The 13,777-nt window shown below is 44.4% G+C and overlaps 2 protein-coding genes and 1 long non-coding RNA gene across 22 annotated transcripts in view; 2 read left to right on the top strand and 1 right to left on the bottom strand.

Annotated features, from left to right (window-relative positions):
* The window catches only part of HIPK1 (homeodomain interacting protein kinase 1), a 59,037-nt gene extending 45,422 nt beyond the window's left edge, over positions 1–13,615 (bottom strand). For 5 of the 15 annotated variants that reach the window (XM_078332803.1, XM_078332804.1, XM_078332809.1 and 2 more), the window contains exon 1: positions 13,285–13,615. In XM_078332803.1, coding sequence (XP_078188929.1) covers positions 13,285–13,390 — 106 coding nt within the window. In that variant the 5' untranslated portion in view covers positions 13,391–13,615. Of the gene's footprint in view, positions 1–845; positions 3,745–4,073; positions 4,201–4,518; positions 4,830–4,925; positions 5,135–13,284 lie in introns of those variants that run through there. The other 10 variants (XM_002751261.7, XM_054236677.2, XM_078332810.1 and 7 more) reach the window with 6 other exon arrangements.
* AP4B1 (adaptor related protein complex 4 subunit beta 1) overlaps positions 4,927–13,777 on the top strand; it is a 32,061-nt gene continuing 23,210 nt past the window's right edge. For 3 of the 6 annotated variants that reach the window (XM_009001932.5, XM_078332820.1, XM_078332817.1), the window contains exons 1-2: positions 4,927–5,109; positions 6,072–6,225. In XM_009001932.5, the coding sequence (XP_009000180.1) occupies positions 6,167–6,225 (59 nt within the window). In that variant the 5' untranslated portion in view covers positions 4,927–5,109; positions 6,072–6,166. Of the gene's footprint in view, positions 5,110–5,189; positions 5,329–5,474; positions 5,555–6,071; positions 6,226–13,777 lie in introns of those variants that run through there. The other 3 variants (XM_009001933.5, XM_078332819.1, XM_078332813.1) reach the window with 2 other exon arrangements.
* LOC144577076 (uncharacterized) lies at positions 7,748–11,327 on the top strand. The gene is made up of 2 exons (XR_013520346.1): positions 7,748–7,883; positions 11,163–11,327. It is a non-coding gene; the product is annotated as an uncharacterized LOC144577076 (long non-coding RNA).

The following is a 13,777-nucleotide window of genomic DNA, read 5'->3' as shown; positions in this document are numbered from 1 at the left end:
TTTGAGACCAGCCTGACCAACACAGAGAAACCCGTCTCTACTAAAAATACAAAATTAGCCAGGTGTGGTGGTGCATGCCTGTAATCCCAGCTGATTACAGGAGATTCTCTGAGGCAGGAGAATCACTTGAACCCGGGGGGCAGACGTTGCAGTGAGCCGCGATGGCACCATTGCACTCTGGCCCGGGCAACAAGAGCAAAACTCCGTCTCAAAAAAAAAAATTATTTTCAACAGAACACCTAAATCTCTCTACTGCTGTAAGTTTTCTCCACCCCTACACTGCACAATTCTGTACTTAAACAACTTAACTGGTCTCCTCCAAACTATACTCTCGACTTCCCCTCTTTAAGACACTGTAACTCAGACTGGAGTACAGTACACAATCACAGTTCGTGCACTGCGGGCTGTACCTATAGGGCTCAATCTTCCTACCTCAACGTCCCAAGTAACCGTGACTACAAGTACACGCCACCACACCCAGCTAATTTTTTTGTATTTTTTGTAGAGACAGGGTTTCACATGTTGCTCAGGCTGGGCTCAAACTCCTAGGCTCAAGTGATCCTCAACCTCCAAAAACGCTGGGATTACAGGGGTGAGCCATGAGGCTAGGCTCAAGCCCCTTTTCTAAGCTCCCCTCTCCCAATTCATTCTTCACCTTACAACTGAAGCTTCTAAAAATGCACATCTGAGGCCAGGCGCAGTGGCTCATGCCTGTAATCCCAGCTCTCTGGAAGGCCGAGGAGGGCAAATCATGAGGTCAGGAGTTCAAAATCAGCCTGACCAACATGATGAAACCCCGTCTCTACTAAAAATACAAAAAATTAGCTGGATGTGGTGGCGCTCACCTGTAATCCCAGCTACTCAGGAGGCTGAGGCAGGAGAATCACTTGAACTGGAGGTGGAGGTTGCAGTGAGCCAAGATTGCGTCATTGCACTCGAGCCTGGGTGACAGAGTGAGACTTCGTCTCAAAAAAAAAAAAAAACAAAGAAAAAAATGCACATCTGAAAAACAATGTGTATCTATCCCCTACTAAAACCTTAGGACAAAGACCGAAATCTTTAATTTGGATTACCAGGCTTTGCAAGATCTGGACCATGATTACTTGCCTAGCCTTGCTTCATCTGCACTCTTCCCCAGGCACTTTCTCTTCCAGTACTACCAAGTCTCTCTGGGTTCCCACAGTAGGCCTTGTCTTCGCTAGCCCTAGTTCCTTTAACATGTTTCCTCTCCAAACTTCACTTACCCCTCTTAGCCTTTTCTTTTCCTAACTTTTCCTTACTCTTCTAGTCTCTGCTTAAAGCTCACTTCTTCAGTGTGGCAGAAGGTGCTGCTCTGTATTAAAATCAATACTTCACTTAGATTTATTTGGAATGACTACAGCAACAACAAAAAAAGTGCTCTGTATTTAGTAAAAAAGTACTACATTTTAGTACCTGCACATGACAGTCTAGATATAGGTCTATAAAGCTTCGAATTAAGACAATTATACCCTGAGGAGTTTCCAGGATAAGACAAAGTTCAAATTAACAAAGCAAAAATCAATATGAAACATAAACAACAGGCCAGCAAAGGGTGAAGGAAAACAGGACTGAAGTAAGGCAATAGCAGTTTGGAAAATGGAAGATGGAAGAGGCTCTTTCAGAAGAATGAGATAACTTTTGCTATGCTAGTATGCCAAGGGATGTGGAAAAATAAAAAACTCTGTCAAGTAAGAAGATATATTTAACTGGAGCAGAAAACACTGGCAAAAAAGTACTGGAACTCTTAAATATAAAAGGACCTTAAAAGATTCTAAAACTCCCTAATTCCAAGATGAGAAAAAGGAGATCCAGGCCAGGAGTGGTGGCTCACGCCTGTAATCCCAGCACTCTGGGAGGCCCAGGCAATGGATCACTTGAGGTCAAGAGTTCGAGACCAGCCTGGTCAACATGTGACACCCCATCTCTACTAAAAATATAAAAATTAGCCAGGCACAGTGGCACGCACGTAGAATCCTAGCTATTGGGGAGACTGAGGTCTCCCGAATCACTTGAACCTGCCACTGCTCTCCAGCCTGGGTGACAGAGTGAGAACCTCTCTCTCAAAAAAAAAAAAAAAGCAGATCCTAAAAGGCCAAATGAGTTTTACCTGGAGCTAATGAGTAGCAGAAAGACTCCAGGTCTTCTAATTCTTTTTCCTTAAGCACTCTGGGAAAGCAATGTACCAGGTACCCTTAAAGAATCTAAAAGAAATGTAAGTTTCCTTACCTTCAAAGAACTTAGAATGTTGCTGAAATAATATGACAAATGAAAAAGAAAAATATGAAAACAGGACATAAATTTTTAAAGTGCCAAATTATGCACTACAGAATATATCAGGCATTTGGGAGCTGGGTTCCAACAACTAAATGGAAGATCAGGAACAAAAACAAAAGGAACCAAAAGGCAAACCAGTGATTGTTGAAGTGGTACTTAAAGGAATATAATCTTGATGACTTGTGTTCAGAATGGCATGAAGGGAGAAGAAGGGAAGAAAACAAGAGAATAGAAAACTTTTTTTAAAAGACCTAAAACATACAGACTGCTGTTACACATTCAGGCAGGTAGCAGATCAAGCAGCTTATGTTTGCAAAATTACTTCAAATTACAAGACCAGTTTACAATATATAACTAACAAGCTGCACAAGTTCCAAGTGTAAGAACTTTACAAGGCCAGTATGACTCACTGATTTCTACCAACGAATCACTGATGGAGCTGTGCTTATAAAAACAAAAGCACAGAATGAAAGAAGTCTATTTTCAAAAGAATTGGAAACTTTGAGATTATCTCTTCTTTTTATTTAATTTAGAAGAAAGTTCTGGTTTGGTTTTAAGTCTCAAGTTACCAATGAACTTGCTCTAAAATCCACAAAACTCTAGTGTCAAGAGATAGGAGTATCGAGAGATAGGATAAGCTATTCATGAAGGTATCACCAGCAAAAGTCCTACTTGCCAACCAGAGCCAGTACATTTATACGCTCTCATTCACCATTTTATTCTAAGATGCTTTACTGGCTTGGCTGCCTCCAGTTCCAACCACAAGTACTTTACTAAAATATCCTTCAAGCCAGGAACAGCATCTTGAAGTCAATGACACCCTTCATCATACCAGTATTGTAACACGGAACCCTGACATATTAAAGATCCAAAATCACCAGCTGAATAATGACAATTAGGTAAAACGATTTGTTAGATTTTTAAATGTTTTACAGAAAGCGTTAGGCTTCTGTAAGAAAAAACCTGGTAATAGTTTGCATTCTCTATAATCTTACCAAAAAAAAAACCCTACAGACCAGAAATCAAAAATAGCTTCACACAAACAAAAGGAAAATTGTAGGTTTGCTGAGGGCATCAGCCACTTAATTTAACCCCATTTCATCAGGAGCAGGAAGCCACACTACTATTTTCACCAGTTACTAAGAAACAAGATAAAGGACAGATTGGGACAGTAGAGTCTACAGCTCAACGTATTATTTTGATGCAATTACTGAGAATTCCCAAAGTGTCACTAATAGACAAGAAAAAGCATCTAGGACTGCCTCTAAATGAGTCCACCTACAACGCAATCAGTGGTTAAGTAAAGACAAGACTTACTGGAGCTTGCGGGTTTTTCCTCCTCTTCCCTACCCCCATCTTCCCATCTTCATCCCCCCTCCCCAAGCAGGAAAGAAAGCTCGCCCAGCATAAACACAGGTCATTGCTCACAGCTCGTCACCACAACAAACTGGAGGTTAAACCGACGCTCCTGGAGACGGAACTCCAGGTCTTCGTTGCTAGGCACAAAAAGGGGAGCCTCCCCACGGACCTGTGAACAGTATGGGCCTTACCAGTTGTTTCCCCACCTTTCCCTTTAAAAAAAAAAAAAAAGGAAGAAAGCAAGCTTTGGAAGTGGCGACGGCAAAAGTTTCCCTTTGGGCCGGACCTCCAGATCTGCCTCGTACAGATAGATAGGAGGTGGGCTGGTCTCACGTAATCTCCACCGTCATTACGAATTTCAAGCCTCAAGACTAACTACAGAACATCAGCGGAGAGGACAGGAAAGCTTCCACACCCACCCCACGGTCGTCTTCTCCAGGCACTGCTTCCTGGTCCAAAAGAGCACAAATAACCCAAAACCATCGTGATAAGCGGAGCTGTGAAACACACACGCACAAGCCGCACTGGGAACCTGCCACGAAAGCCGGGGAAAAAACCGGCAGAGCGAGGAGACGCGAGGCGGTCCCCTGTCACTTAAGGACAACACGCCCAGGCGAGAAGTGGCAGGAGGCAGGGGGAGTTGCCCCGAAACCTGCCCACCTTCCTGGGAACGCAATCCCTTCGGCGGCCGTGAGCGGACGGGCCGCAGGACGCGGAGCCCGGTCGCGAGCGGGGGCCCTCAGAGGAAGGCGCCCCCCGCAGGCTGGGCGCCCCAGGAGAGCCGGCGGCCGGCCTGGCCCAGCCTCGGGGAGCTGAGGGGAAGTCGCTCCCCGCCAAGGCCCCCTACCGCCCGTCCCCACTCACCGCCGGTGTGTCTGGTTCTCAGCCGCGAGCTGGGGCTGCCGTGAGGAGGCGGCGGAGGAGACGAGATCTGGGGCCCCGCCGCCGGGTCATCATACCCTCCGCGCGAGCCGGCCCGGGCCCCGGCCCCCGCCCCCCGGAGCCGTCCCCGCGCCCGTCCCGCAGGGGGAGCCTCTTCAGCCTCCCGCCCGCTCCACCAACCCAGCCCCTTCCCGCCGCCGCCGCCGCCGCCTCAGCCCCGCGCGCTCCCGCCTCGGCCTCCGGCAGCCGTCCGGGGCTACCGCTGGGCCCCTTACTCCGCAGCCGCCGTTGTCGCCAGACCAGACGAGCGGAGCGCCGAGCGGCCACCCCCTACCCGGCCGGCCCCGCCTCGCCGGAACTATTCACCCGCCCCGCGCCATGACACCTACTGAGGCGGAAGTGCAGCTGAAAGGACTCTCTAAGACGACCGCACAGTACTGATCGCAGTGGCAGTGGGTGGGCCTTCGAGCGGGTGGGCCTCCGTGGGGAGCCAGCGTGGATCCAGTGCTGGGGCCGGATTTCTCGCCCCCTCCGCACCGTCGACTTCGCGTTAATTTAAAGGTGCTGGCGGTGGTAGGTGATCCAACTGTAAAATGTCATCCCAGCTAGTGTGACATCACCACAGCCTAGTGTGACACCCCCAGAGATTGGGCAGTGTGCGGGAAAACAGTGGCTAGCAGAGAAGCTCCACTGCCGGTGAGGGATTGCCTCAGTTCAGGCTTTGATGTTTCGTTGCTGTCTAGAGACGTTTTAGCAATGTGACATCTGTGTACCACATCTGCAAGTCTCCCTGTACGTCAAGAGCCCCTTGGGGGAGTCTCCCTTTGCCGCCTTGGGATCCTGCGTTTACATTGGGAGAGAGAATAGCTGTATCCTGAACTCAAACGCTCAAAACATGCAGTGAGCGAATGCTAGCATCATTTTCTTGATTTTACCAGAAGGAAGTAAGGCTGGGTATTTAGGAAACAGAACTCGTTGGGCACAACATTTCTGAGAAAACGGACACTGTGAAAATTAGGTAATCCTAATAGAAAAGCAATTGGGATTTCCCAAAGTCAAGAGATTCTGTAGTACTTCTGATATATCTCCTGAGGCATAAAATATTCAGATTCCTGAGGAGGGGGGCATTTTTAGGGAGACTGTAACCTCTTCATTTTTTCCATCCCACACAAGGGCTGGAGGCAGCAGTGATCTGAGCCCTAGAAAGTGGCTGTCCTGCACCGTTGGTATTTGCATAGACTCTGTGAGGAGGAGGCAGATGTGGCTAAGACGAAATTCTACCAAGTTTTGTTTCTCAGATCTCACTTATGAACATCTTTGATTTCCTTGGATCCCTATGTCACACACACAAAAATATAATTTTTGTGAAATGTGCTGAAGTACCTTTTAAGGGAAGTCATTTGGCTTTCACTCGGCTTAACAACACTGGGAGCGGTTCCATTTTATCTGGAACAGGGAAGTTGATTTCCCTAGAGAATCCGGGTTAGCAAAAATGTTCAATCCCTCAAGGCAATTTTGCTTGCATATTTTCACAGAAACTTCCTTCTACTACTTAAAGACCTTAAAGTCCTCATATTGGGCTGACCTGGGAAACATCAAGACAAAAAGTGTGGATACACATGCCTGCTTGATGAGCCAGAAAAAAAGGCAGAAACCTGTGGTCTGGGTAGAACAGATCCGGCTCAAAATGTAAGCTTGAAACACACTAATGGTTTACCGTGTTTGGTTCAACCCAACTCTCTGATGTGTTCCTAATCTAGTCTCTTTCCTCTTTTTAAATCTCTCTCAAAATTCACCTCTAGCCAGCCTTTACTGGTTGACTCCTATTTTATTCTAATTCTGCATTATCATCTGACTACTTAAATTAACGTGTACCTTCTTTATATATACTTGTTAACCTCTGTTTTAATTGCTCTTAGGTCATCTGTCTTTCTCACTATACGGGGAGCTTCTTAAAGTCTGTATTTTCTCCTCTTTAGTATCCTTCATTCATTCATCCAGCAAACTGCTTGTGTGCCTGCTCTGTGCTATACACTTCTAGACACTGGGTCAGGTATGAATGAGACAGGTGAATAAGACATGGTCTTTTCCCTCAGGGACCTTACAGCCTAGTGGGGAAAACCTGTGTGCAGATATAGATAAATGAGAGTCGGAGAAGAACATCAGAACTGATATTTGAGCACAGTAAGGTTAAAGAAGTTTCAACGTTTAGTTATTTGTCCATTCAGTAAGTATTTATAGAGCATCTTCTGTGTGCCAGGCATTATGTAAGAAATTAAGGGACTGGGTGTGGTGGCTCATGCCTGTAATCCCAGCACTTTGGAGGCTGAAGCAGGTGGATCACCTGAGTTTCAGGAGTTTGAGACCAACCTGGGTAAAACCCCATCTCTACTAAAAATACAAAAATTAGCCAGGCGTGGTGGCATGTGCCTATAACCCCAGCCACCTGGGAGGCTGAGGCAGGAGAATAGCTGTAACTCAGGAGACAGAAGCTGCAGTAAGCCAAGATAGTGCTACTGCACTCCAGCCTAGGCAACAGAGCGAGACTGTCTCAAAAAAAAAAAAAAAATGAAAGAAAGAAATTAAGGATACAAAGAAAAAAAGGTATGGTCTGTGCCCTGAAGGAGCTTACAGTTAAGCAGAGAAGTGGCAGGATGTGGAAGTAGTAAGGTAAATTGAGTTCGATTTTGAAAAGCAATGTAGCTGGACGCGGTGGCTCAAGCCTGTAATCCCAGCACTTTGGGAGGCCGAGGCGGGTGGATCACAAGGTTAAGAGATCGAGACCATCCAAGTCAACATGGTGAAACCCTGTCTCTACTAAAGATACAAAAACTTAGCTGGGCATGGTGGCACGTGCCTGTAATCCCAGCTACTCGGAAGGCTGAGGCAGGAGAATTGCCTGAATCCCGGAGGCGGAGGTTGCGGTGAGCCGAGATCGCGCCATTGCACTCCAGCCTGGGTAACGAGCGAAACTCCGTCTCAAAAAAAAAAAAAAAAAAAGAAAGAAAGAAAAGCAATGTAGAGGCTGCTAGTTTATTCACACAGGTGGCTGGGCGCGGTGGCAGATGCCTTTAATCCCAGCACTTTGGCACAAGGTGGCAGATGACTGGAGGTAAAGAGTTTGAGACCAGCCTAGCTAACATGGTGAATCCCGTCTCTACTAAAAGTACAAAAACTAGCCAGGCGTGATGGCAAATGTTTATAATCCCAGCTACTCAGGAGGCTGAGGCAGGAGAACTGCTTGAACCCGGGAGGCGGAAGTTGCAGTGAGCCAAGATCGCACCGCTGCACTCCAGCCTGGACAACAGAGCCAGACTCCATCTCAAAAAAGAAGTTTATTCAGACAGGTAATATGAGAGAACTGGTGATGGTGAGGAAGATGGCTGGCTGGAGTGGGTAAAGACTGGAGAAAGGGATCCTAATCAGAAAACGATGATGAGCGTTTGATTAAGCAGGAAAGAAGGCAAGAAAGGGGCAGATATGTGAAATATATCCTCCTGAACAAAGTCAGGGCAGCTGGAGAGAGAGATGGAGCCGTTAGCAATTGGAAGCATTCAAGTCTCATTCAGGGCATAACATCCCGCTGGGGCCAAGAGCCTGGATTCAGTGTTGAAGGCAAGAAGTCACTTGCCCAAGGGTGGCAGTGCTTAAGACCTAATAAGAGAAGCTGACAAGAAGGCTGTGTCTTGAGAGAAGCTGAACCAAAAAGCTAGGCAAACTATTCAAACAATGAATCCTAGGGGCTAGGGAGAAAAAGAGAATTTAAATAGAAGTCAACAGGTTGTGAAACTGGGAAAACCAGATTAGAGTGAAGGTCTGCAGTAAAGGATAAAAAGCAGAAAAATCCCTTGAACCAACAGGAGGAGAACCTCAATGATTCTTTTTAAAGCCAGAACCCAGAATACTTTTTATATGGGTTTTAAACATACAGATAAGTTGCGAGAGTAACAGAAAGAGGATCCATATACCCATTACTCAGATTATTAACATCTTGCCCCTTTTGCTTTGTCACTTGGCAGTTGTCTGGATGGATGGATGGATGGATGGATGGATGGATACATACAGGCATATGTAAATAGATACATAGATACATAAAGATATATTACACACACACACATACATATTTTTTTCTGACCAGTTGAAAGTAAATTGCATGCATCATGCTTCTTTACCCCGTAATACTTGACTATCCTAATAAGTACATTCTCATATATAAACAAAATACATATAATTATCAACTCCAGGAAATTTAACATTGCTGTAACACTTGAATCTACCATCCATCTTCCAAATGTTGTCAGTGAATCCAATAACATCTTTCTTAGCATTTTTTTCTTTTCTAGCATAAGGTCCAGTTTAGGATCATATATTACATTTAATTGTCATGTCTGTCTAATGTTCTTTAATCTGGCACAGTTGCTTAGCTTTTCTTTGTCTTTGATATTCTTGAAGAATACGAGCCTTTTTCTAGTGAAGGGGTAATAAAATGTTCAATATCCTCATTTTAGGTATCTGTTTATGTTTGTCTGATGTTTACTCATAATTAGATTAAGGTAATCCATTTCTTGCCAGAATACTGCATGGATGATACTGTATCCTCAAGATACTATATCCAAAGACACATAATGTCTCTCTGTCCCTCATTGGTGATACTAATTCTGATCACTTTGTAAAGGATCTGATTTCTCCACAGTACATTTACTATTTTTTCCTTGTAATTAATAACTGTCCAGTTTAAAATGTTTAATAATACGTTATATCAATTTTATCTCAGTGAAAAAAGGGAACAACATAGTGAGACCTTGTCTCTACAACAATTTTATTCAGATGTCTTGAAGGATAAATTTTTTTTTTAATTAGCTAGGCATGGTGGTGCACAGCTGTAGCCCCAGCTATTCAGGAGGCTAAGGCTGGAGGATTGCTTGAGCACAGGAAGCTGAAGCTGCAGTGAGCTTTGATCTTATCACTACACTCCAGACTGGGCAACAAAATAATACCCTGTCTCAAAAAAAAAAGTGAGGTGGTAGGGAGGGAGGTTTTTTAGAGACAAGGTACAAGAGATTTGACCCTTCATTGTCCTAATTTTCAAGGGTCAACCCAGAGACTATTGTGGGGAAAAAACAAATGCCTTGACTCCTTATGCAACCCATGTTTATGACTCCTCAGACCTTCCTTCCCCCATAATCATTTCTAATGTTTCCCTTTTCTATACATAATGATCTTACTCTTTTTCACTGTTCTCATATACTAACCGTTTATTCAGCAAAAGCAAGGAATAGTGCTTTTTCTCCCTTTTCTTTGGTCATGATTTCTCATTATTATGTCCCCTGTATTCTGTAGCTTCTCACCTTTTCTTTTTAAAAAACTCATCACCCCAACTCTGAGATTCTCACCTTTTCTTTGACCAACTGTTACACAGCGTTTAGCATCTGCATCCTATATGTCTTTCCCTATCATCAATTTCAAGCAACATCTAAAACCAAAATAAATGCTTTGGGAAGGCACACAGAGACCCATAATGAAAAGGGCAATGAAACAGAACAGGAACTTGAAATTTAGTAATTGAATATTATTTGTGCTAAGTCATTTTGCACTTTCCAAAAACTCAGAAATCAAAAAACCCTAATGAAGTGTCCCCTGCCCAGCACAATTCCTTATACATGGTTGGTGCTATAACTGTTTTGCTGAATAAATTTCTGAGTGCTCAAAGTATCAGGATCAGTTAATCATAGAACAGGGGTTAAGAAACTTCAAATGGGCCAGGTACAATGGCTCATGCCTGTAATCCCGGCATTTTCAGAGGCGGAGGCAGGAGGATCACTGGAGCCAAGGAGTTGAAGAACCAGCCTGGCAACAGAGCACCACTGCACTCCAGCCTGGACAACATCTCTTTTTTTTTGTAGAGACTTCATCTCTACAAAAAAAAAAAAATTTAAAAATTAGCCAGGTGTGGTGGTGTGTACCTGTGGTCCCAGCTACTTGGGAGGGAGGCTGAGGTTGGAGGATCACTTCAGCCTAAAAGATTGAGACATTGTGCCACTGTCCTCCAGCCTGAGTGACAGAGTCAGATCCTGTCTCAAAAAAAAAAAAAAAAAAAAAGGAAGGACGAAGGGAGGGAGGGAGGGAGACCTCACATTGGTCACACCTGTAATTTCAGGACTGGGAGGCTGAGGCAGGAGGATTGCTTGAGGACAGGAGTTCGAGACCAGCCTGAGAAACGTAACAAGACCTCATCTCTATTTTAAAAAGATGGAACCTCAAAATAACATTCATCATCACTGACTGTGAATTTAACTAATTTTTTTGTGTTATTACTTTTGTAAATTCACTTTGATGCAACCTGTAAGTAGTTAACAAGTGGTTCTCTTCACTGAGGGTAGGATAGGTGAATGTGATCTATGAAAACCCTAGAGGGTAGATTCTCTCATGTGAAATAGGCTTTTCCCTGACCAACCTCACTGCTCCTAGGATGTCCCATATAGAAAAATAGGAGCTTCAGAGCCTGATGTCTATAGGAATCCTGACTCTGGTAGTTACTAGGGATGATGGTGGGCATCTTAATGAGCCTCATACTTAAAATGAAGATGATAATGCCTTTTCCTTCCCTCCCTCGTTCTATCCATCAGAAAATGTCTTCAGTGTTACTTCCAAAAGACATGGCCTGGCATGGTGGCTCACACCTATAATCCCAGCACTTTGGGAGACCAAGGTGGGCAGATAACCAAAGGTCAGGAGTTCAAGACCAGCCTGGCCATCATGGCGAAACCCCGTCTCTACTAAAAATACAAAAATTAGCCTGGCATGGTAGCAGGTACCTGTAGTCCTAGCTACTTGAGAGGCTGAGGCAAGAGAATCGCTTGATCCCAGGAGGTAGAGGCTGCAGTGAGCTGAGATTGTGCCACGACACTCCAGCCTGGGCAACAAGAGCAAGACTCCATCTCAAAAAAAAAAATCCTGAATTTACTAATATTCACCGCCACTGATATCATCTGTGAAATTAGAACATCTGTGAGCAGTGAACTGTAGAATAATAAACATGGATACTTGATACATCTATGTTGTGTGGGAAATATTTAAAAATTAAAAAAAATTGAATACTTAAAAATTGCCAAGAGTAGGATTTCAAATGTATAAACACACACACACACACACACACACACACACACAGAGAAGATTATGGACATGTGGATATATTAATGGGCTTGATTGTGATAATCATTTACAGTACATACATAAAAAATCATGTATACTGTAAATATAAACAATTTTTATTTGTCAATTATATTTAAATAAATAAGGACTTTCAGTTCTATCTTGATTAAAAGGAAGTGAAGATATTAATTGTGTATAGACTAGGAGCATTATAAAAAGGATGTGGCCAGGCAAGGTGGTTCACAGCTGTAATTCCAGCACTTTGGGAGGCAAAGGCGGGCGGATTTTCAGCATCAAAATGTTGTTTTTTGACTTTTTTTTGTGTGTGTGTGTGAGATGGAGTCTCTTCCACTGAAAATTGAAGAAAAAGGAAAAAAAAAAAAAACAGAAATAAAAAAAGAGATGGAGTCTCGTTCTATCAGCCAGGCTGGAGTGCAGTAGTGATCTTGCCCCACTGCAACCTCTGCCTCCCGGGTTCAAGTGATTCTCCTGCCTCAGCCTCCTGAGAAGCTGGGATTACAGGCATCTGCCACCATACCCAGCTAATTTTTGTATTTTTAGTAGAGACAGGGTTTCACTATGCTGGCCAGGCTGGTCTTGAACTCCTGACCTTGTGATCCTTCTGCCTCAGCCTCCCAAAGTGCTGGGATTACAAGTGTGAGCCACTGGGCCCAGCCATTTTGGCTTCTTAATAATAGCTATTCTGACAGGTGTGAGATGGTACCACATTGTGGCTTTGATTTGCATTTCTCTACACTCACTTCTTGATGTTCCTTAGGCACAAAGCTCATTCCCATCCCAAAGTCTTGGCACTGATTCTGTCTGAACCCTCTACCCATTCCCTACTCTGGGCAACATAGTGAGACCTTGTCTGTACAAAAACAATTTTTAAATTAGACCTCCCCACCAAGTCTTTACCTGGCTGGCTCATCATTCAGGTCTCATTTTGTTGTCAGTCCCACAGAGGTACTTGAGCAAATAAGCCAGGGGAAAAGGTTTAAAATTGAGATTTCAGATGTAGTAAAACTTCTGGTAATGACAGGCTGAAGTAGAGGGAGGTCAAGGAAACTGAGCAGCCAGAATGTTGAAATCATCCAGAATGACGACAGGGTTGTGAAGGAGGAGAAGGCTGTGAGTCATTGACTCAAGTCTTGATAAGTGAGGATGGGAAGGAGGGGATGGTATAGCTAGATGGTATGCACTTCAGGGGAGGAGAGATGGTCACAGGAAGAAATGGCAATAATGGCTAGGAGGCAGCAAGGAGAATAAAGAGGACATCAATGTCACCTTCTTACCTTGAGATGGAGGGGAGAGAAAAAGAGACTGTATGTGAGAAGCTGGCCAGAAAGCAGTGTGCTCGGAGGAGAGCCAGTCTTTAATTTAGGCCAGGAGGGTGACAGAGACTTTCAGAAAAGATACTGAGGACATAGAGGAATTTGCCGATCACAGAGGAGACTTGAGAGCCTAGTGAAAGAAGGGGAGGGAAGGGTGAGGACTCAGCCTTCAAGACCTGAGCTCCTGGCAATGACTGGGATTTAAACAAGGTATAGGGGGATTAATTCTGCCACCTTTAGGGGTAAGGATGGGTGACCAGACCTGTTCTTATGGTCCAGGGAAGTTGCCCCAGGGTGTTGCAGCTTGGTATCCTTGATGCTGAAAGGTGTCTTCCTAAGGCTTCGTATGTTAAAAGAGTTTGACTCATAAAGCTTTGTCATAACCACTGATATACATGAGAGAGGAGGTGGATCAAGGGCATAAGAGATGAGAAGCAGCTTTGAAAATACCAGAAGCTGAAATCTGTAGTGATACCAGTTGTATGGTTCCTTTCTCCAGTGGCTCTGCTTTCCTTCTGTAGGAGATGAAAAGGAGAATTCCAGGACTGATCCAAGGTTCTTGGCTTACACAGCTGGTACTTGGCCCTAGATTCTTCTTGGTGGAAGAATCTAGAACCAGACCAAGCATCGTGTCTGGCCCTTTGTTTACTCACAATGTTCTGAAGTGCACAGCCCACACTGCTATGCTCTGCACACCTCTTTGGATTCTCTGAGCTTCTGATTAACCACTTGTTCTTCTGAGGTGTTTTGGCTTT

Source organism: Callithrix jacchus, chromosome 7 (assembly GCF_049354715.1).
Source record: "Callithrix jacchus isolate 240 chromosome 7, calJac240_pri, whole genome shotgun sequence".
In the NCBI taxonomy this organism is placed as follows: domain Eukaryota; kingdom Metazoa; phylum Chordata; class Mammalia; order Primates; family Cebidae; genus Callithrix; species Callithrix jacchus.
The sequence above is the reverse complement of the archived record's forward strand: the minus strand, read 5'-3'. Positions and strand labels throughout refer to the sequence as shown.